General features: G+C 42.5%; 1 protein-coding gene across 2 annotated transcripts in view; it reads right to left on the bottom strand.

The window, feature by feature from the left end:
* Positions 1 to 1,465: 1,465 nt before the first annotated feature.
* Positions 1,466 to 22,275, bottom strand: part of CCDC187 (coiled-coil domain containing 187) — a 44,151-nt gene continuing 23,341 nt past the window's right edge. For both annotated transcript variants that reach the window (XM_062641477.1, XM_062641478.1), the window contains 15 exons: positions 18,262 to 18,368; positions 17,810 to 17,920; positions 16,964 to 17,067; positions 16,364 to 16,497; positions 15,722 to 15,867; positions 15,420 to 15,607; positions 14,722 to 14,809; positions 13,759 to 13,935; positions 13,491 to 13,669; positions 10,233 to 10,417; positions 9,571 to 9,683; positions 9,014 to 9,095; positions 5,309 to 8,163; positions 4,105 to 4,233; positions 1,466 to 3,241 (listed from right to left, as the gene is read on the bottom strand). In XM_062641477.1, the coding sequence (XP_062497461.1) occupies positions 3,062 to 3,241; positions 4,105 to 4,233; positions 5,309 to 8,163; positions 9,014 to 9,095; positions 9,571 to 9,683; positions 10,233 to 10,417; positions 13,491 to 13,669; positions 13,759 to 13,935; positions 14,722 to 14,809; positions 15,420 to 15,607; positions 15,722 to 15,867; positions 16,364 to 16,497; positions 16,964 to 17,067; positions 17,810 to 17,920; positions 18,262 to 18,368 (4,778 nt within the window). In that variant the 3' untranslated portion in view covers positions 1,466 to 3,061. The remainder of the gene's footprint in view (positions 3,242 to 4,104; positions 4,234 to 5,308; positions 8,164 to 9,013; positions 9,096 to 9,570; positions 9,684 to 10,232; positions 10,418 to 13,490; positions 13,670 to 13,758; positions 13,936 to 14,721; positions 14,810 to 15,419; positions 15,608 to 15,721; positions 15,868 to 16,363; positions 16,498 to 16,963; positions 17,068 to 17,809; positions 17,921 to 18,261; positions 18,369 to 22,275) is intronic.

The raw sequence follows: 22,275 nt of genomic DNA, 5'->3' as shown, positions 1-22,275 counted from the left end.
AAAGCCAACCGAGGCTCAAACAATAAGATAGGTTGGTGGCCGATTTTGTGGGCAGTCTGCTGTAGGAACAGAAGCTTCAACTTCACAGAGCTGCTCGCTGAGAGGAGATTAAAACAGTGCAGCCGTGGGTCAAGAAGTGTTTCGTCCTGAAGTGCCTCACCTCGTGGGGAAGAGCCGCTTCCCCCCAGAACTGAAGGAGCAATGAAAGGCTGCGCACGGGAGCTCTCAAGAGGATGTAAGAAACGATGTCCTTTTAGCAAGTTCAGAGTGGTTGAGCACTAACAATGGATTTTACCACCTTTCATAGCTGCAGCCACAGTGTGAAAGTCTCCTTTCGTTTGTAAGTTCAGGCTCAAGAAATTTCATTACATTAACAGCAGAAACCAACAGAAAATGTCCAAGGATGGAGAATTCGGAGGAGTCTAAAACTGAGACAGTGAAAGAGCAAGGCCCCTGAAAAGATAATTCTTGTTTCTGTAACTCACAAATGCTTCTTTTAATCCTTCAAGAGCAGCTAGGAAACAAATGGCTCCAGATTCTTACAGTATAAATACAGAGCTTAGAATCTGATCTATCATTTTTTTTCTGGCCAGTAACACACAGACAGTACAAGGATGGGTTTCTTCTATACAATAAAAATGTTCTCCTTTGGCAACCAAGGAACAGATTTTGCCACCTTTGCCTTTTCCTTTCCCAATCCTCTCTTTTCTTCACCATTAACATCTGAAGCAGCTCAGTCACCTTCTGCATCCATACCCACAGCTATAAGTTATGTGGTTGCTTGTAGTACATCCCAGCCGAGGGTTTTCTCCTGTCTCTTTTTCCCTGGCACTGTACGCCACAAAATGAGCTGGTTACAGTGGCAGAGTCCAACCACTTCAAAGAACTCAGAAATCCTGTGGCAGCTGCTAATTAGGATGTTCAGAACCTGCAGCGCCCAAGAAAGATACCTGAGAGTGCATTTTATTCAGAAGAGTTGTTAAATGGATGAAGATGAAAGAGATGGATTACAGGAAAATTAAATGTAGGGTTTAACTGAGAAATAATCATTTTCTATGAAAGATAATGACTCCTCTTGAGGCTGGTATCAAGATTTATTGACCCAGGAGGTTAATATTGATCAAAACCAAGGCAAACAAAATATTAGACCTTGAAGGAGAGTAATCTTGATATTGAAGTCTTGCCACTGACTGAACAGGTCGATATATCTGGGTGCCAGAAGCTGAGGTTTTGAACACAGAATGGTGGGGATATTAAACATGTCTGACATGTCTTGTGTATACGCTTTTTATTCTCATCAGCAGGAGTTACTTTATAGCTCTGTCCTTCTGTATACAGCATCTTGCAAGGGTTCAGGCTTCACTCACAAACCTAATTGCAAATATAATGGTTATCTTCCTCAAGTGTAACATATAGCGTAGCATAAGGCATCAGTCTGAAATGGAATGAGTCCTTCAGCTACTCATTCACATACATAAGTGGTATTTTTAATAGCTTTCATTCCAAATACAACAAGGATCCTGCTGCTGCTGCAAAACCATAGTGACAGTAAACTGAAAAACTGCAGTGCTTCAATATATGGATTTGTCATTGTATCCCACAATTTGTCTGTAAGTCCAGGAGGAAAAAAATTGAGTTAAATCCTACTGTAAACTGACAACAAGAAAACATTATTATTGGAACAAATAACTTATCTGGATTAATTCGTCAATGAGGATAAGAGTCAGAGTGTTAAGAAAAGGTACCACAAGGGACATGAAAATAGTTGATAGAAGATCAACAGTTAAGGCACTGGGGGCAGCGAGCCGGAGCTGTCTGCAAAACAACAAAACCACTCCCATTCACCACTGAGAACAGCAGAGCATACACTATGGCCTGCAATTCCACTTGATTTCAGTACTAACAAATAAAAGTGAGATTTTGGGGGGGTATTTTGTTTATTCAGAAAACAAACAGTTCAGTAGGAAAACTTAAGCCATCAGTATTTAAAAATAGAAACATGGAATGTATTTCTGTTTTCCTCACAAAACCTATATTGTAAATATTGTGATTTTAAATAGGAGTTTATATATGGCTTATCTGTAATTGTCCTGCTTTTCATTTCATTTGAAAGACACCCTGAATGTTGATATTTTTCTATTTTTGCCAAAACAAAAGAATAGGATTATTGATTTCCTCTGGTTTGCCCAGTAAAGCACATCCTTCAGCAGCCCATGTTTAGATGTAAGATTCAAAGGGCTCACGTGAATTGTATGATAAATAACCTAACCACAGGCACATATTTAATTTTCAGAAATTGGAGTTACTGATAGAAAAATATCCCCTTTAAAGAGCATTACATCAGGGTTTGTCTCATCTGCATAAAGTTGTAGATATTAAAAATGAATGTCTGGCTCTAGATCCTGCCAGGACAAGATCATTCCATATGCCACATCTCTGAAGCCATCTCCGGGTTCCTTTTAACCAGTTCCATAGTGTATAAGAACATATAAAAATGATGCAGTGACATTTAACTCTGCTGTGCCCATCAGGAAAAGCTTTAGGCTTGTTCCAGTTAGAGGAGTTTATTCCAAACTGCAGAGGCACACAGCAATTCTGTTTCTAGGAGATTTAATTCTGTTTGCACATTTGTATTCTTAAGAGTCACTTATGATTATCTGAACATTATTTTCACAGTATTATTCACCTGTCATCACTCATAGCCTGAACATGATAACAAAGAATAGGATAATTTACACATAAATTGGGTTCGAACCCTGTTTGTAGAGACTTGGACACAATTTTAACACATGTTGTGCTCTTAAAACACACAAGTGAATAAAGTGCTGTCTTGACCAAAAAAAACCCAGACAAGAATAAAACTTCCACCCTTTAGATTCTGTGTGACATCAAAGGTGAGCATTACCTTAATAAGCATTTCCAAACCACACATGAACACACAGATTAGGTCAATATCCCACTGGTATTTGGTACAAGTTCAGAACTAAAATTCTGAAATCATGCCTAAAAAATTCCTTGCCTGAAAAAAAGAAATATTTTAAAAATCAGAGATTAAAAATCCTTAAAAGTCTTTTAGGGAATCCTTAGAATTACAGGCTCTTCTCAGATAGATCTTGTTAAGAACTCTTATTGTATCGAGGATCAAGCTATCAGATATGTCTTCGATCATTCTCATCTTCACAGTTAATTCATCATCCTTGTAGTAAGTCCATTGAGATTCTTCTTTGCAGAGTTCCTGAATCTAAGATACAATTTTATTTCAGAGATTTTAATTGTTTATAATACTTCAAGAATAAGAGCATGGTCTGTTCTGAGAGGTACCAAGACATTGTACCTAATCCAAGAACTTTAGATACGCATCACTGATTTAATGTATTTCATCTGAACCACTCACAAGGACTGGAAGTACTGGATTATTATTGCAAGTGTACTGAAAAAGAAGTTCTGAAGTTATTCTGAGTGCACACGACTCTCACAAAAGCATGAGATTTTTTAGCTTAAACCTAGGGAAAATCAAAACGAATCTGCGGTTGGAATTCGCTTACCAGAATAAGGTCCACTCTGTCTCTCTTACAGTTGCCATACTTGGCCATATTAAGGAATTTGATTTTCATTTATAAGTCATTCTTTTTCAGGCTCATTATTTTAAAAAATTCACCCTGAACAAACGTCTACAAAATAAAAGAGGCTGAAAAGAATTCTTCCCATAGGAATTCTGTCACTGAGAAGGCTGCTAGGGTGCCAGTGTGAAGATTCAGCTTTAGATCTAGAAACATCCCAGAGTTTAGGGGACTGATTCAGAAGTAGCTGATCAATATTGGGCAACCAACATGCTTTAGATGTAAGATTACTTTAAAGGTTACGCCCAACATAGTCATAATCAGGGAGATTCAGAAGCCCCTTTCCCATTCTGTAGAACTCTGTACACTTTAATCAGCTCGGTCTGTATTTATAAGCATTTCAGAGCAATGCTGTTTTCTTCTCTAATCACCTCAGTTACACTGCCGTAATCCTCCCACATTTCACACTCTCTTTTTGCCATGACAATTATCTGCTCTCCTCCCTGACTCTTGTTATTGTACACTTTGTGTTTCCAGAATGTACCTTGACAACACTGACATCCGTTCTTCTGCAAAGATGCCTGGAACTTTCTCTCATCCACGGAAATGCATTTGGATTTGCAATCACTTGATATTCTGCACATGGCAACTCACGGGTCAAATCAAATATAACCTGCAACAACAGAACCACAGTACCAGCATAAACCAGATCCCTCACTGATGCCCTTTCAGAGGTTTCTCAGCCCTTCTGAAGGATGTTAGGCTGGTGACAGTAGAGGTTTGCATCTTGGTGCAAAATACCCTAACATCGCCTGCATCACTGATGTTCCTATGCTGATCATTGCCTAAAGAGCACATCATCCTGTACAGCAGGGATTGGACAGTAATGTGTGAGCACTCGCTAAGTGTGGCGCTGATGGGGGCCTTTAGTCTCCTTGTGTAGGCAGAGGTCTGCAGAACTCAGTAGTTCCAGGATGCTGAGGAACACGAAGATCTGTTCAAACTCAGCAGGACCATCTGAGGTACATCCTTTAATTTGCAGCTTTCCAAGAAGCTTGGAACTTTCTGAACAGACCCCAAACAGATGCTGGGCTATGTGTCCAGGGAATTACAATTGAAAAGCTCTAGCAAAAGGCATCTATCACAGCAAGGACATCCATTTTAGTGGAACTATTTTGCAGCAAATTACCCAGAAGCAGTACTTTGCAATACCTTTCATGCTCTTTTAGCTATATTTAGTGTTAACAGCTAGAATAATATGAAGTACTAGCTAATATGAGTCAGTGTACAGAACACTGGGTGAGTTGAGTAACAGTTACTGCTTTAAAAATACCTGATTATACATCCTCTTGCTTTCTGTTTCAAAATCGTTCCCTGGGAGATCATTACATTCAAAGTACTTTGGCACATTGATCCTTCTGAAATCTGAATATATGTTTTCTGGGGTCCATAATTCTTCTACAGCACATGCAGACAATTCCTTAACATAAGAACTGTAATGTGGTATCGCAAGAGGAACTTCCACAGTTTCCTTCCAAGGAGCTGAGTGCCACTGATCTAATTTGTACAAGTACTGCTTTTGTGTCTCACCAGCGTATGTTGGTGAGAGGAACAGGTCAGATTAAGTCAGCCATCTGGTCGCAAATGCTGACATGATTTTTATGGATGTGGAAAACGACACAAATGCTTGTCTGTGCAGACAAAATTTCAGGTCCAGGACTTTAGACAAAAAAACTCACTGTACTTACTGGCAAAGTGGTTGGAGAAGCCTCTGGAGATAAGGGAAATACATTGTCTACTTTTGAGCCTTGTTTTCTCTTAATCTTATATTCTTTAACTGCATCACCTACAAATTTAGTTGCAATTCTCTCTGCTACTGTGTGACAACCATAAACACTGCGTATGTCGGAGTCACACAGCAAGACATCAGAAACCTTTGCTGATGGTTCAGATAAGAAAGAAACTGAGTTTTCTTTAAGGAGAAACAATTTCTGAGAGTCTTCTTGTCTTAGGTCTTTTGCAAAGGCACTTTTATATTTGTGCTGAACTGGTTCAGAAAATACAATTAAAATGTCAAGAAGTTTTGTACCAGATTCACTTGCAATATCACCAACAAGTTTATTCCTTTTCCGATCCTCTACCAAGCGACAGATATTTTTGCTTGTGTTTCCCTCATCTGTGTTACCAGTCTTACTTTCCATTGGAGTCACATTTGCAAGGGTCCTTTGCTTTATTTGTGTTGGTTCTGGTTTTTCTGTATCTGATCCCAAGCACATTAGGTTAATTTGACAGAGGAATTCATCACACTGGTCACAACGTGGAATCTTTTGTTCTTTTCCAGCCATCAAGGCAGTGTGTAACCTGGCCTGGGTTTCTTTCACTTCTGATCCTTCCACACTGTTTGTGTCTTCTGCTTTCTCCTCTGTAAACCCTGCTCTCTGCTCATCACCTTCAGAATATTTGCAGTCTCCTTTGAAGGATTCATCATCATAGAAGGAGTCAGAGTCTTCATCCCCAGTGTAACTGGAATCATTTTCCCTAGCCCCCAACAAGTGGGAGATCTCGTTAGGTCTGACAAAGACACCACAGTGCTGAGCACACTCAAAATACTTCACCCCTTTGTAAGTGCCAGCGTTATCACCTTCAGCTTTGTCAAGTGCAACACCAGCCCAATGGCCACTATCAAAATAAGTCTGTCCTTTGAACATGAGGGTTCCAGGTTGGGTCTGCTTTACTAACACTCTGTCCCCAATTTGAAATGATGACAATGGGTCGGCACTGTTATCCTCAGCTTTGGGCAGTGCTAAGTGTGTTTTGCATTGTTTCCTTGTGAAATCGAAACTTTCCTTGGCCTGACCAGAAGTAGCAGCATTTGACACAGGCAGAAACTCTGAATACTCCATAGGTGTCTCATGTTCTCCTTGTTGGCTTTCTGATAAGCTCTCCTTTGCACCAGAAATACCTTTAACTAAAGATTGCTCTGAGACTGTACCATTCTGTGTTGAAAAAACAGCAGTTGTTTCTTGACTGAGCAGGGGAAATTGCTCAGGCACAGTGTTATCAGGTAATGGGGGCAATGTGTCCATTTTCAGTGATGCATCTTCATCCATACACTCTCTAGTCTCCGAGACTGTCATTTGTTCTGGTGGAGATGGGAGATCATCCATACTCAAGCTAGGAGCATCATTTTTCATTGTATCTGTGCCTAAAGGGGGAGGAGGAAGATCTTCACTTAGAAATGACAAATCCATTTTGTTAGAGGATGGCAAGTCAGCACTTCCATAGGACAATACTTCATCAACAGGAGACAGTATTTCTGACAGGATTTCCTCATCGGTTGGAGGGAGACCCTCATCAGTAATAAAAATTGTATCATCTTCACCTTTGGAAGAGCAGTTCTCAGCTTGAAGCAATTGCTTTCTTGAAGAGACAGAAGAACACAGTCCTTTCCTTTCTTCCTTTATGGCTTGCCTTTCTGTTGTGGAAATACTTTGATTTTCTGTAGCCACCCTTTGCAAAGACTCGAATGAGTTGGTTTCTATATGGACTTCCTCAGAAATTCCAGGCATGGATGTGGACAAGGATACAGTCTGACTGGATTTGCTGGATCCAAGTCTCTTGTTCAAAAGTTGCGCATGCTTATTTTCACCTCCTGAAGCAGATGAGTTTCTTGAAGATAGACATGTCAGTAATTTGTTATTTTCAGTATCTCTGTTGGGTGGAAAAGAGACAGTGTTCCTAAGCTGGTCAGTCACCAAATCTAGATGTCTCGAAGAATCTGTGAGTGGAAACCCCGTTAGGCTTCTATTTTGATCCACAAAGAAACTGTTAATTCCAGCAACCTTTTTCACTCTCCCAGTTGCAGAACTAGGTTTCTGCAGTTCATTGATCTTAGGTGAGTAAATATCATCACTGCATGAGGAGCTGGCAACTGCAGCTTTACCCTGGTTTGTGACCTCCTGGGAACAGGCTTTGTTTCTACTGTAGTTTTCCAAGTCATCCAGATGTGGCTCGTCCATTCCTTTGGCAGGGTTATCAGATTGGGAGGAATGTGCTGAGGCATTTACTTTGTCTAATGCAATGAAAGAAAGCAACTGATCAGTGCAGCCATGATCTGAATCATCTCCAGCGTATTTCTGGGAGCATGATGAAGCCTCAGTGCTGTGCTCTTCAGGCACTTCATATTCAGTGTGTTTGTCACTAAGTAACATTTCCTTTCCATTGCTTCTTGCTATGAGCGGCACTTTTGAAACATCAGGAAATGCATCACTATTGTCACAGACAAACTCGTGTGGGATACTGACAGCTGTGTCCTCTCCATTTTTCAGCTCTGATTCAGCATCTGAACTGGAGCTTTCTGAAATGTCAATCCGAACTGCAGACACTTGCTGAAACTCCAGGAGTGAAGAGTCTGATTTGGCACTTTGACATCCTGAGGAGAAGTTGTTCAACCTGAGTGATGAGTCAGTGGAAGTTAATCCTTCAGAAAATGCTTGTAGTTCTTCATCAGGAGCTTCATGAGAAATATGGTCCAAATGCTTCAAACACTGCCTCCCATCCACCTGCTGGGTCTCATACAGGACAGGCACATCTACTTCTTTAACTGGACCATTCAAGTAAAAAACAAAACAAAATAAAATAAAGCCCATCAGATTTCAGAACAATATTCCTTTGTAGGTTGCTGACAGATAATTTAGGACTCAAATCCTAAGCTAGGCTTGGGAATCTGAGTAACGTGCAGCCTATGCCAAACTTTGATCATCAAGACCGCTGTTTTTAAGTCTGTCTTACACAAATCTGTAGTCTCCCTCACTATGGAGTAAATGCAGAAAGACAGTTCATTAGAAAACTATCACAAATATGAAATATTGTCACAATACGTAAATATTTATAATGAGAGATTATGCATACACAGAGCTATGTAAATGATATAACTGGCTCATATACAAACAGCCAGTTTTATTCATTATATAGCCTACTGAGAGCAAGAAATATGAACCGAGGATAAAACCTGGAAACAAAAATAACTCCAGCATGTCCTGTCAAAGTCTATCTTCAACTGATCTATGCTCTTTTAAAAAGAACAGCCTTAAATTATTGAAAAAAATGCCTCAAAAGAGAGTAAATTGTTAATGACACAATCAGAATAAGTTATGATTTTGTTCTGAGGAAGCAGTATAATCATATCTGATAATAAACCTTTGAGAGATCTCCACCATCTTGCCTAGCAGTGATTTATATATTGGGTAAAGTGAGCAAGACACTCAGGTAATAAATGAGGAGATTGTCTCTCTCTCTGTCTGGATTAAAGTTTGATTGAAGTGGTTGAAACAGATTGGACATAATAGCATTAAATATGATTTACCAGTTCCTTTGAAGAGTATTTTCTGCCTGAACCAGGCATAAGTTACACAAAGTAAAAAGCATCCCCAAGCTTTTCATTGTGAACTTACTGTCACATGGATTAATATCTTCATTGTCTTTAGGATCTATCTTTGGGTTTAAAACAAGTGCCTTTTCCTCCAGCGCAAACTCCTAGAATGTGAATATGTAAGAGACAGAGTTATCTTCTTAAGGGAAAAGGACTCTGCTGGCAGAAAGAATAGTTGAGATCAGAGGTTAAATCTACATGTTTACACTACGATACAAGTTCATATGGACTGCTGGGCATATATATACCTATGTTGTGAGTGCGTCTCTGATGTAGAAAATAGGGAAGGGCCTAACTAGTCTCTGCAGCTGCTATGGGCAGCAGGTTTATTTCTTCCTGGAGCGGCACTGCACCACAGGAGATGGCTTAAGGACACTGTCATCAGTCAATAACATAGAGAAGATGGAAGGGCAGGAAATTTGTTCAGTCTTTAGCTGAAGGTCACACAGTCAACACACAAAACTTTTACTTGATCTTCATAATTGTCAAATGAGCCTGGTGCTGGTCCTATCTTAAGGCAAATGTAACCTTGGGCACCATTTCTTTAGGCAGAAATGGAACTGCAGGGGTGATCCTTACCGGAAATGCACACTTTCTGCCTTCTCTTGTAAATGGTGTGGATACGGCCTCATCCATTCTAGCTGAATCTGCATGTTCCAGAGGTAATAAAACATGATCCTGAGCATTAAGCTCTGAAAGGTACAACATGAAGTTACCATATTTCCAGTCCTGCATTTCTTTTCCAAGAATTACTTGACTGTAGCTTTTTGTTTAGCTCAGTCAAGAAGGTTTAAAGATATTTATAGTTATGTAACTTAGTTTTGCCCTACACACTCCTCATCATACAACAGAAGGCGAAATGAGCAACGACCATATTTATTCAATTATCACCTTGGGTATCATCCAGTTACATGGTAGCAATTCTCAAGCCCACTTCCAGAATTTTCTACACTCTTTCTTTCTTCATCTATGCATGGCTGCTAAGTCAACAACAGGACTTACACCGTTGTGACACCTTCTTGCCAATCCTGAACAGGACCTGGTACCAAACCCCACAATGAAGGTAACCAAGGAACAGACCAACATCACAAGCTCTCTCTCATGTGCTTGCCCTCTTCTGGAAGATCATTTGAACTGCTCCAAAGAACAACTGAGACTTTAACTTTTGCCCTAAATCATGCAGTTTGAATAAGCAGCCACAAACACGGCTGATCTCTACAGAGATCATCTTTATTTGGTACCTGTGGTTTTGCAGTCTTTAAACATAAAGACTGAGCCTGTGGTTTGACCAGAAGCACCACACACTTTCTTGGCCACCGTTTGAGACACATCAGGACCTTGCGCACCAAGGGATGGCTCCAAACCTGGCAACTCCTCTGCCTGCTTCTGGCAGCGTACCAGTGTTCCCTTGCTCTCAGAAGGAAAACTGTAAACAGACAAGGAATTAATGGTTGGGGATTGGTTTTGTGTGTCCAAATCAATCATGATAACTCTATATGAAATCAATGAAGGTATGATAGTACCTGTAGAGTGCTCACAGACACATACGTTTTGAAACCAAAGTCAGAAGCATCCTGAAGAGTGTATTTTTCCTCTCTTTTACCCTCCCTCTCACTTGATGTTGTATTTTACAGAGTCAGGTTTCTAATCTTCATAGACGAGAACAGGAGGAGACTGAAGAAATCATCAGCATTGAAAAGGTAAAACCAGGGTCAAACTCTGAACCTGTTTGCCTCCCCCATTTCCAATCTGTGGTACTGTAGCAGATTATGACAGATCTTGTTAATTTTTCCACGTTAAACATAGCATTGCAACTTTATGGACATTTGGGACATCAGATACTGAACCTGATGGTGACTTTGAACTTTCCAAACAGCCTGCTTACTGCAAAAGCATAAAGCAACACAATTCACACTCACAGGCTTTTCAGTTAGTGGCACAAGTTCTAGGATACACAGTTGAGTGAGTCCAGAAAAAAAGAGTCATCTCCATGTGGGTTGTTGTGGTTTTGGGGATTATCTTTTTTTACTACAATAACAGTTTAGAAAGTTAAATATATTCTTGAATAGATGAAGATCAACAATATGACAGTGGCTAGAAGCTCAATCCTCATTCATTATTTTATTTTTAATGACTATATAGTATTCACCACCACTAGTGTTTAGGGACTTCAAATTAAGTATCCCAATTCAGAAGATGCATTCCCAATTCTTAGCTAAAAGCTTGTTCATTTACAACAATTAAAAGCTTCTGTATTCCTTGCACCACCCATGAACAAAACTAAACCAGCAGCTTTTCCCACATGCTGGTAATTTATTTATTATTTCAGTTTGCTTTAATTTTTAGAAGTATTTACCAGCCCCTTCCAGCCCTGCTTATCAACTGTCTTCCTGATCAGGATATGAACATACCTGTGCTGGTAGATAAATAGTGTAATTACCACTCTGCACTTTTACACAGGGAGGAAATCTATGCACTGTCAGACAGCAGCCAGATTTTGGGTGTATCACGAGTTCTACCAGGCCCCCTCTGCTCTAGACTGATGCGAATATTCAGTGTTCTCCTATGAGCAGGCTTGTCAGTTAACAAGAAGTGAAAGCACAGCCAAGAAACCTTTTAAAGATTTCTGTGACTTGTAATCAATAAACCCATGAATTATTGATCAGTTCTGTGCAGGGATTTATTTGAAAGCCTTTCCCTGTGGGGACTTAAGTAAATGCACAAACCTGACTCACCAGTCTGCTAAAGGTCTGGTGGAAGGGGGTTTCTAATTCATATAGATATGGATTTGTCTTTAACTACTTATTTTATCTTTCTGAAGCAAACTAGATTTTGCTCATCTGAGTCTGCTTTGGAAGACTGCTGTTGTGAGCAGTGTGGGTACTACTGAGCCCTCACCTGCACAGCTCAGCTCCTCCAGCTCAGTGGGAAGCAATGGGGAGTGCTGGGGATGCAGTGCCTGGGGAACAGGAGGCAGTGCTGAACTCTTGAATTACCTCTGGCTCTGGGCATTTTACATGGAACTCCTACACTTCAGTTTAAGCATAAAATTAAGCCCTGTGTAGTACAAAAGCCTTCCGTGATTAAATCCTAAGCAAAACACAAACCTCCTCTGAGGGGTTAAGTGATACATAGGCTCAGCCAGAGGAGACAAAGGAGTGAGCGTATTAAATCAATACATTTCTACTCATTCTGTATGGGTATCCTGAGGTCTAATTAATAGGTAGTTGCAAAGTGTTTTGAGATTTAGTTAAAAAAAAAAATGTGAACTATCATTAGCAGTTGTGTAGCGTCATAAAAAATATTCAGTATTTCATAATTTCATGTTCATAATGCTATGTAAAATAACTTTGTTAGGCTTGATGTCAAAGTTCTGTTTTTTCCTAACATTGCAGAGACAGGTGCCAATCCCACAGACTTAGATAATGCTGCTTAACATTTCATACTGCAGAGAATCCTAGTGAAATATGTTCACCTGCTTGCACAAAAATGCAGAGTTTGAAATGAATACATAAAGCCTGCAAAGATTGGCTTTCTCATAGCCCAGAGGATTGTGACACTGCAAGCAGGAGCATGGAGCCATCTAATGAAAACATAACTGCCTGGGGAGCAAATGTTACTCCAGCTTTTGCACACAGGATTAAACAGTTTGTTGCTCAGTGCAGCCCCTCCCATGTGCAGTGAGCTTATGGGGACGAACCAACAGGGCTTTTTTCAGCATGAAACAGACTTGTCCAACTTCTAACACTAAATCACAGCACTACACATTTGCTTATATGTCTGAATAGACACAGACAGATGCATACCTAGATACAGACTAAATTTCAGGATTAAGGCTCAGATTTGGCTTGTTCTACTGAAGGAGTTGATGTCTGTGACATACAGAAGAACTGAGATCACAGTGTAACTCCCTGTAAACACCAAGAGATTGTGGGGTTTATTTGTTTTCAGATAAAGAAAAATAACACTGATAAATAGTGCAGCTGATGTAAATGCTGAGTTAAACAACTTCCTGATCAAATTCAAGATTTCACTTAAACCACTTTTTTTCCCCCTGCACAGAAGAGGACTTCTCTTTAAAGAGTGGAAAAATCTGAAATAAATACACTATTTGCTGTTGATACATTGAAGTGATGAATGTATCCTGCCTCAGGAATTCAGTGTTGTGAAAAGGATCCACGCACCTTAGTTTACTCGGTGCTGTTCACATCCCCTGCAATAAGCTGGTCCCTGCCCCAAGGAGCTTACCATTTTGAACACCAGATGGTAGGTTGGACATATGGAGGACACAAATAAGCAATAAGGCAATCGGTCAGAATGATAAGCAGGGATCTTGATGCATCAACTGCTTGAACACAAAGGGCTTCAAAACTTATCATTATAAAACTCCCTCTTGGGAGCATTTACGGCTCACACAATTATCTAGGACATAGCTGCCCATCTTCTCCACTGGATTGGTTCTTACCTTCAGCTATTGCTGTGGAGAGGGTTTTACTTACCCCTCATATTTCTTGCTTTGTTTGTTCTTTAGCTGGGCACAACTGTCCCTGTTCCCCAACAGATCAGGCTTTTCTGGGGGGGCCACAGACTCTGCGGAAGAGGAATGTAACTTTGGGCTAGAAATAAGTCTTACTGTCTTCAGCTTTATTTCTTCTTCAGCTGCTGGGCTCCTTGTAAGCTAAAAGGAAAAGGTAATATGTAAGGTTTCACCTGGGTTCCTCAGCTGTACCGTCAGCTCTTCACTTCACTATTCCTCAAAGGACCCACCGAGGCAACTGGTGACTGTGATTTAGTAGCCTCTTCCTTCCCTGCCAAATAATGCAGCTTTTCCTGGAGTTGTGCTGTCAAATGCTGCATCATTAAGATTTCTCTTTGCTGCTTTAGTATTAGTTTTCTTTCCTGGTGTGCCGCCCTGTAGATGTTTTGCAGGTGCTGGATTTCTGCCTATGCAAAGGGAAGAAAGAAAAGAGCATCAGAGCTAAGATAACAACAGAGAGACCCCACTTAACGTGCACAGTATTTCTTCACACAAGGCAATACCACTCTCAAAATACCCAGAGGATTCAATATGCAGGTTTATTCCTTTTTCTGTAAAGGATTTTGTAGTTCTATTCTTCACTAATGCTGACTGGAGGATATCCATGAAAACTAATGGCAAGTAAGGGGATATATTTCACTGCTTGAGAGATGGGGTGTCTGAGAGGCGAGACCTCTGGAAATTGATCATCTTCAGGTCATTCAGAACTATGGAATGCTTGCTGTTCACACAGGAATTCCTTGAGCTAAAGGAGAGGCCTGCACTACATAAGGAGTAGGACAAAGTGTAATTATGAGCCCAGCATTCCTCTCAGGAGCAGAAGAGCTGAAACTATAAGATTAGCTGTCAGATTAACTTAATGTACTTCAACATCAGAAGCCTAAATCTGCACACATCGATGGAATTCTGCATTATATGTTTTTTGTTATGGCACAAACAGAAATAAAAGCACAAAAACAGGGAAAAAAATAGAAAAAGAACTATTGTGTGTACTTCTTTTCTCCAAGATGCACATGCTGCTGACTTGGCCATGACCCCCCTCTCTGAATGTGAGGAGCCAAGCAGAACAATGCACATGAAAAGACCCCAGTGACTGGTTTAGAAAGCAAACCCCACTTGCTCCAGCAGCTCCCGGTGTCGCATCCTCCCACCGGTTAGGAGATGAAACCCAGCTCCTCTTGCTGCAGCCTTACCTGCTCCTGGTTGAGCTCCGTTAGGATTCTGCACTGCTCTGCGGCCATGGCAGAGGCTCCCTCGCTATCCTGCAGGTTTTCCAGACAGCTGGAGGCCAGAGAGGGATGGGATCGCAGTCAGATCATTAAATGCCATCAATTTAACACTCCGCAGAAAGCAGTGCCAGGGACAGCCATGGTGGCTATGGGAGGCTGTGCTAGACGTGGGGACACCCCGCCACGCCGGGGCCATATTGCCAGAAGCAATCCTGAGGCACGCAGGCTTCCCTGAGCGCTCAGTGCTGAGGGGCGCCATGAACCGCACCCCACAGTGCCCCCGGTCAGCGCTGAGGGACGCCTTGCACCGGGGTCTGTCCCCATCCCTGGCAGCACCGATGATGCCCTGTGCCATCAGGGACGGTGCCTCAGCCCGGCCACTGCTGGGGGACATCTTGCCCTCAGGGGGTCTCCCACTGGCCATGATGGCGCCTCAGCCCAGTCAGCTCTGAGGGGAGGCTCACAGCCCATGAGGACGAAGCTGCAACACGGAGCTCCGCTGTGCTCTGGGTTGACTAGAACTGCACAGACTCCTTCCTCCTGCACTTACTCTGTAAGAGAAGGGGTTTATATTTGCTCTTTTCCCCTCAAAGGAAGACAAACCGTCCCGCTGAGCACCCGCCATGGCAGGTCTGTGCTGTCCTGCCCGTGCATCCCCTCACCGTTGCTGGTGTTCCAGCCAGGCCAGCTCGGCCGTGGCTTTCTCCCGGAGAGCTTTCCTGCGGAGCTGGAGGAGGGCAGCCTGGTGCCGAGCTCGCAGCTCCTCTCCCCTCAGGCACTGCTCCGCCATGGCCAAGCTGAAGCGGCAGAAGGTGCTGGAACCTCCATAGTGCCGGGTGACCTCGCTCCGCTGCGGACAGAGCAAGCGCCATCTTTATTGGTGAGGTGAGAGCTTGACACAGGGACTACCAGCAAAACCACCCCAAAACAAGCACCCCGCACAGCCCTGAAGAGCTGCTGTTACCTGGCTGGCAGAGCTGCCCTGTTCGCTGCTCTCTCGGGAGTCATCCCCTGCCAAGGTCTCCCCGTGGTGCAGACTGACCAGAGGTGACGACAGGTTAAAGGCCTGATGGTCGTGCAGCGGCTCCCCGTGCTCTGCCAGCAGGGATCCTGAGGGAAAAGATATTCCTCTGTAACAGAGGACAAAAAAGACACCACGGAACAGCTCCCACAGCAGGAGTTCGCATCCATTCTGGAATTCAAGGAGCCTCTGCAGGGAGCTGGCAGCCAGGCCCATGCGCTGCCCTCAGCAGGACCCTGAGGAACATCTCCCCACAGCTCTTTGCTCAGGAACAAGCTACAGGCATGGACCTTCACTTCCCAGTGAAATCGTGGCAAACAGGTAAAAATTAGAGAGGGTAAGTAATTGGTAGGGTGCATAACAACTTTGACGGTTATTTTCTGTAGACAAGTCAGGACTACAAAGGGAGATCGCTATAGTTTACATGTGCAGAATGAATAGAAGTATTTAGGTCAACCCTTTCAAAATCAAGTTACTGAGCTTTGGGATTCCGTGTTCCAGCCCCTGGATGCTGCACTGTTTCTTGTGCCATGCTAGAAAGTGCTGCTTGCCCAGTACCACCAAATCCTTTAACTTGGCGTTCACCTTCTTGAAGCACTGAGGGGTACAAATCCCTTTCTCCCAGAGGTTTTCTTTCTCCCACTGTTTTGGGATCCACTGGACTGTGGTCTCTTTCAGTCTTCAATGCAGGTGGTTTCAGTGAATGCATCTCTTGCTTACTGAAGGTAAGAAAGGAAATATTTTCTTAGAGCAGTTAGAGGTATGTTTTCAATTCCAGCTTTCATAGTTAAGCTCTCTGTGAAGGCTGAATCTTTTCCAGACCAGAATGGTGCTCATTTTTGTGCAATACTGGAATTTTTACCTGTGCAAAGGCACCTTTCTGGTAATTGCATCTGTAAGGCTCCAAAAGCAATTCTGCAGTCTTTATGCCACTTGAACATAAAAATGCACACATACAATACTGTCATTCACACCAAGGTATATGATGGTAAAGCAAAATGAGGAAAATTGTGTTTTCCCCACAAGTTTCAAAGATAATGTAACAGCCATTACTGTCCTTAAATGACTCAAAACAAACATCTATTTTAGAAACACACTGCAAATGCTTTAGGCCCCCACATCATTCAAGTAGTCAAAGCACAGGCTAAACCATTGCAGTGCCTCATTGTATACTGCCTCCTGTACCTGCCAGCTGTGTCGTCACTTTCTGGTTGATGTCCTCTCTGTGTTGGCTCTGTATGGTCCAATCTTGGCACAAAAGGATAACTGCCCTTGGAGCTACTGCACTCCTGCAAACACAGAAACTGTCTGTAGGCCTGAGTGATCTGTTTGAAAGGCAGAACTTTGAAGCTTTCTTCCCTCATTTTCTTGGGAAAGCTCTTCATTGTAGATAATGCTTTTCATACACCAGTAATTCCTAAAGATTTCATTAACTAATGAGCTGGGTACTACTCATACTGAAAAACCTGTGTGGGCATATGGAAGTAAGGTAGTGTAACAGCTCACAAACTGTCCTGTATTTAGAGCTGCTTTCATGGGAGTCAGGGTACTGCGTTCATCCTAAGGGCTCTTAGGCAAAACCCTAGAGAGATCACTTCTGTCCAACCTGTTCCAACATACTGAGAGACATTAATTGAGCTGAAGTATCTGCCAAAGTAAATACTCCCAAGCATGTAAAGAGAGCTTGGAATTGCACATGAGGTCTGAGCTTGTGCTTACACATATGGGGCTGCATTCTTATTCTAAGAAGTAGACACTGAAGTCCATCAGTCCCCAGCTGACTGCAGAATCTGAGGCTGGAAGGTAAACAAGCTGCAGTACCCAAGTTATGTCAGATCAGCAGTTCAAATGAGAACCTAAGGAACTCTGTTACCTGAGAAACCTGGGCACCTCTGAAAAATTATCCTGACCTACACTTTTTAGTCTTTTGACTGAGGGGGAAAAAAAAAAGCCAACAAACCCCAGTGGGGATTGGGGAAAGATTTTGCTGAAGTCAGAAGTGGCAACACAAGAGCTGAAACAATAACTTACCCCTGAACTGTGCTGAAGCAGGTCATTCAAACACTTCTGGCTCTCTTGAACCTCTAGCTTTGCTTTCTCCCTCAGCACTGTAAGCTGCTGTCTCTGCTGCAGCTGATGAACCTGTGTTAGGAAATGACACACTATAAATGATATTTCCAACAAAGTCAGGTGATTCCCCAGAGCTGGAGAGCAAAGGACAGCAAACTCCAAAAGAAGGCAGCCCTAGCATTGCACAGCAATGTGTTCTTACCCACCAGTGCTAGAGGAGGACCTCCAAATACCAGTTTAAGGCTGGCACCTCCCCATTACAGGTACATGAGCTTTATAAACCTGATGCAGTCAGCTGATGCCAATTGATTATATCCTAAACACATGTGGATTAGGTGAGAGCTAGCACCTTTTTACGTGGGACAGCAGAACTTGCATTGCTCTTTGCTTGTTGCATCAGTTGCTTACTGTACCTTCAGTTTGTGAGCCAGTAGGAGGGAGGTTTGCCTCAAATAGTCCAGGTGGCTCCTGTGTTTCTTTTCCAGTTCTGTGCAGCCAGGGTGTCCCTCGCCTGCAGGAGCTTGGGAAACAGATGGTAACAGTCACCTTCTTAATTTAACAGATCTGTGCTCTGTTTAATGAGTGCTAGCTGGATAAAGTAGCAGAATTAACCAGAGGGAGGCAGTGGAACCAGATTCCTTCAGGCTTCAGTTGCTGCCCTGAAACAGTTTCTATACTGTGCAAGTCCTTTGGAGTTAAAGCATTTGCAAAGTGTTTTGCCAGCAGGGCTGACTTACTGGGTCACCACTGACGCCCATAGACCTTGTAACCAATCTAACAGCATTGTGGTATTTTCAGTGTGGTCCTAGAACACTTCTCAGCACTCTGCTGAATTTCAGGCCTGACTGTACTTCTCAAAACATTCCTGAGTCCTAATACATGGACATAAACAGGCAACCACTGAAAGGGGAAGGGTGGATGTGTACATTGTTCTTAAGTGCATTTTTCTTTTGAATCCTCCCTGGGCCTATTTTTGGAAACCTCCCAAATCTGCCTTTATTCCCAGAATAACTTTCCTGCATGCATTTATTTCTTGTAACATATCTGAAAAAGGAAAATGTCTCTACCTACGTCCTGTCAAGAAATCTGTTAGCGTAAAGTCCTGCAAGTACCGGGGAGAGGGGAAGAGGCAGGACTCAAGAGGGCCTATGTCAGGAACTTGAAGCAGTGGGGAGTAATTCCTGTTCTAAGCCTGAAGTTCAGAGCAGGGGTTATTGCCACTCTTACTATTCCCACTGCTCCTTCACTGCACCAACAAGACCAGGCACACTAGTTACAGAAGAAGAAAAGCTTCTCAACCTGGTCACTTCTTTGGGAGCTCCAGCAGCATCACTGGAACTCCCAAAGCTCCCCTCCATCTTGCAGCTTGTCCCTGTACAGGGTCCCACTGGATTTCTCTCTTTTGTCACAGGGGAAAAGAAACCCATGAAAAAACCTTTCAGTTTAAGTGGAGTAAAGAACTCTTGTTCCGGGTGCTCCTATTTCACTGCTGCTTCTTTATTGTAACTCTCCTGTCTGTCTTTTACAGTACAAGTGATGTAATGTTTACCAGTGATATGTTCTTGGCTGCTTTGAGCTCCTCAGATGAATTGCTAAGCTTATGCAAACAGGTTGCGTGTTTACTCTGTGCTGTGCCACTGTCACAGCAACCAGAGCCATAAATGAATTGAAATGTGGGGTCATAAATAGAAATAGGTTTGACTTGGAAACTTGAGATAAAATCTGTGTCCCCATCCAGATTGTCTGAATTCAAATTACCCCAGGCCTCAGGATAAGCCCATGACAGGCAAGGTTTGAATTTGCAGTAAATACTGAAGGATCTTGAACATGGAAGGAGCAGAGACGTGGGCTTCTTTGCATGCCAGGATGCTTTTTGTTTTTACGTGGATGTAAGTGAAATAAAATGTTAATGCTTTAAGCCTGGTACAGATTTTCTATTAGAATGCTGCTGTGTTTTTATAAACAGCTTGATTGCAAAAGTCACCTCTGACTGTTACCATGGAGCTTTTTCTTAACCCTCTACTTTTCAGAATTAGACTAGATGAAAATCTCATCTTTTTCTTCAGTAATGCATAGCTCCTGGTTCTGGAGGGTTTTTGCAAGGGCAAAATCACAATGAATTACCTAGAAATCATATGCCAAATAAAGAGATCATCCTTTTTAAAAGATCCTTGGGTTTCCTCAATTTTGAGGACTGATTCAGACTTTAATGCATATGCTTACCAGAGATGACTTTGTGACATGGTATATTTAGGAAAATCCTGTGGATGAAAGAGCTGTTGTTTCTGCAGGGAAGTTTTACTGATGGTTTTAAGCAAGGTAATAGAAAAAAGACTAGAAAAAATAGAAAAAAAGTGAAGAGCTCTTCAGTGGGTATGCAGACAGCTCATCACTTTCAAAGCCAGCTGAGGAAGCCTCCTTCAGACCTAACAAATGAGGTCATTTTGTAAAGAAAAAAACTACAAGCTAAACTTACTGATGTCAAGTTGTCTGAGTAGCTTTTAATGCTAATATGTGGGCCATTGTGAAGCATGGTAATCTACTAGGATAGAGCTTAAAACTGGCAAGTGTTTTCAGTTTATGCCTCAAACTGAACAATCTTATTGTTATTCTGCTCAAAGCCTGGCCAATGGTACTAATATCAAAGTGAGTAAGAAGTTCGCTCTGGCCTGTGTTCACTCCTTTTGAACAAAGTTTTCCTAATTGTGGCTATTTGCAGATGCATTTCTTGTGCTGCAACACCCAGCATTAAAGAAAATACCATCTGGCTAAACTTCACGGCCTCCTGCTCTGTGATGAATGGGGTTTCTGCATCCCCAGATAGCTTCAATGTACACACACTCAGTCTTTCAAAAAATGCAATTTATTAAATCACTTTCCGCTGCACCTGCAGAATCTCAGCAAAGCCCTGTAGAATCTGTGACATATAATTAAGAAAGCTGGGCTAAAAGTCTCATTTTTCTAATCACTTGAAGCCAGGCAGAAGCACTTAACTGCTGCTTTACTCAAGGACAGATTTTCCTCTTTCTGCCTGTGTCAGCAATCAGTCCAAACCAGTTATTACCAAAATACATACTTGCAGCTTCAGATGTAAGCACAACTTTGACTACATTGCCTGGAATCGTTTGAAGATGGGGTGTAAAGAGTCCTGAAATGCTACTGTGAGGGAGCAACAGATCCAGAAGGAGCTGACCTGTTTGATACCCAGGTCAGGGCAATCCTTCCCTTCTCCAGAGTTACTGTGCTAGCTCAATTGCATTATTGCAAAGGGAAGGGAAGGGATGGGTGAAAAAACACCCAGGCATTTCAGTACCTTGTTAGCATGCAGGAACTGAGCTGGAGACACAGAAGAGAGGTTTGCTAACCCCTGGTCACAGCTGAGATTTGCAGCTCAGGTGACAAGGATGGCAGTTTGACCCTTCTTCAGCAAGACCTGTGGGCCAAGAGCAATCCCTAAGAAAGAGGCTCTACACTTGAAAGCTTTGCTCATTTACTCAGGGAAATCAATGAGCTGCATTCTTGAGTACCTCAGAGAATCTGTACCTCCACGCCTGCTGAATCGGTTTCTTCTCTATAAATACATCTGGCATCCTGCTTGTCACTGAAGACTAGTTGCTTGCTAAACAAGGGGATTAATGTGGCCTGTGCTGCTCCTGTCCTCTGCAGGTTTTTTATATCTAAATCCTCTGGTGTGGAGGGTTGGCCAGAGTTCAGCTGTCAACCAGATGTTGCAGCACATGGCAATACCTCACCCTGCTGCTGCCCCTTCCACGTGTGGCACATCACACACAGAGCAGCAGAGCAGCTCTTGCTGCAGGCTAGCAGGAGGGAGCTGGGCCCAAATCTGGACCTAAACAGAACTCTGAATTTCCATGGAATGTTCTTTCTATTCCCTCAACCCACTCCACTTGCAGTATGGGTACCACAGTCCCAGCCTGTATGGCAAAGCAACACCTGACTGCCCAGAGGAAGAAATGTGTGTGTTCACATGCTGCGCAGTGGTATTTCACAAGGAACAAGACACAAGTAGCATGGAAAGGAGAAAGTCCTGAATCTGATGCACACCCAGGCATGGTGTGCATAAAATGTGCATCACAGGCAAGTTCAGAGGGAGAAAACTAGTATCAAAGGAAGTGAGAGCAATTCTCTCTTGTTGCCTGCCACAATGCCAAGAAGCTTGAAACTGCCATTGCTGCAGACTGCTTGAGAGGTGTTTGGAGGCTGCTGATGGAGCTCACTGCAGCACCAGGCAGAAACTTCGTAACATACAAAAGCCAGTGTAGGATTTTGAAGCGAAACACGAGGAGCTGTCTTATCTCAGCACTATCCATCAGCGGACAATTAGCTGAAACCAGGCTCTTACACTGCCCTGATTCCACCAATTTAATCGTTTCTCTCTGCTAGAAGTAAGAAGGCAGCTCCCTCTA

Source organism: Pezoporus occidentalis, unplaced genomic scaffold, assembly GCF_034315485.1.
Source record: "Pezoporus occidentalis ecotype Australia unplaced genomic scaffold, CSIRO_AGI_Poc_V1 ctg68, whole genome shotgun sequence".
Classification (NCBI taxonomy): Eukaryota; Metazoa; Chordata; class Aves; order Psittaciformes; family Psittacidae; genus Pezoporus; species Pezoporus occidentalis.
The sequence above is the reverse complement of the archived record's forward strand: the minus strand, read 5'-3'. Positions and strand labels throughout refer to the sequence as shown.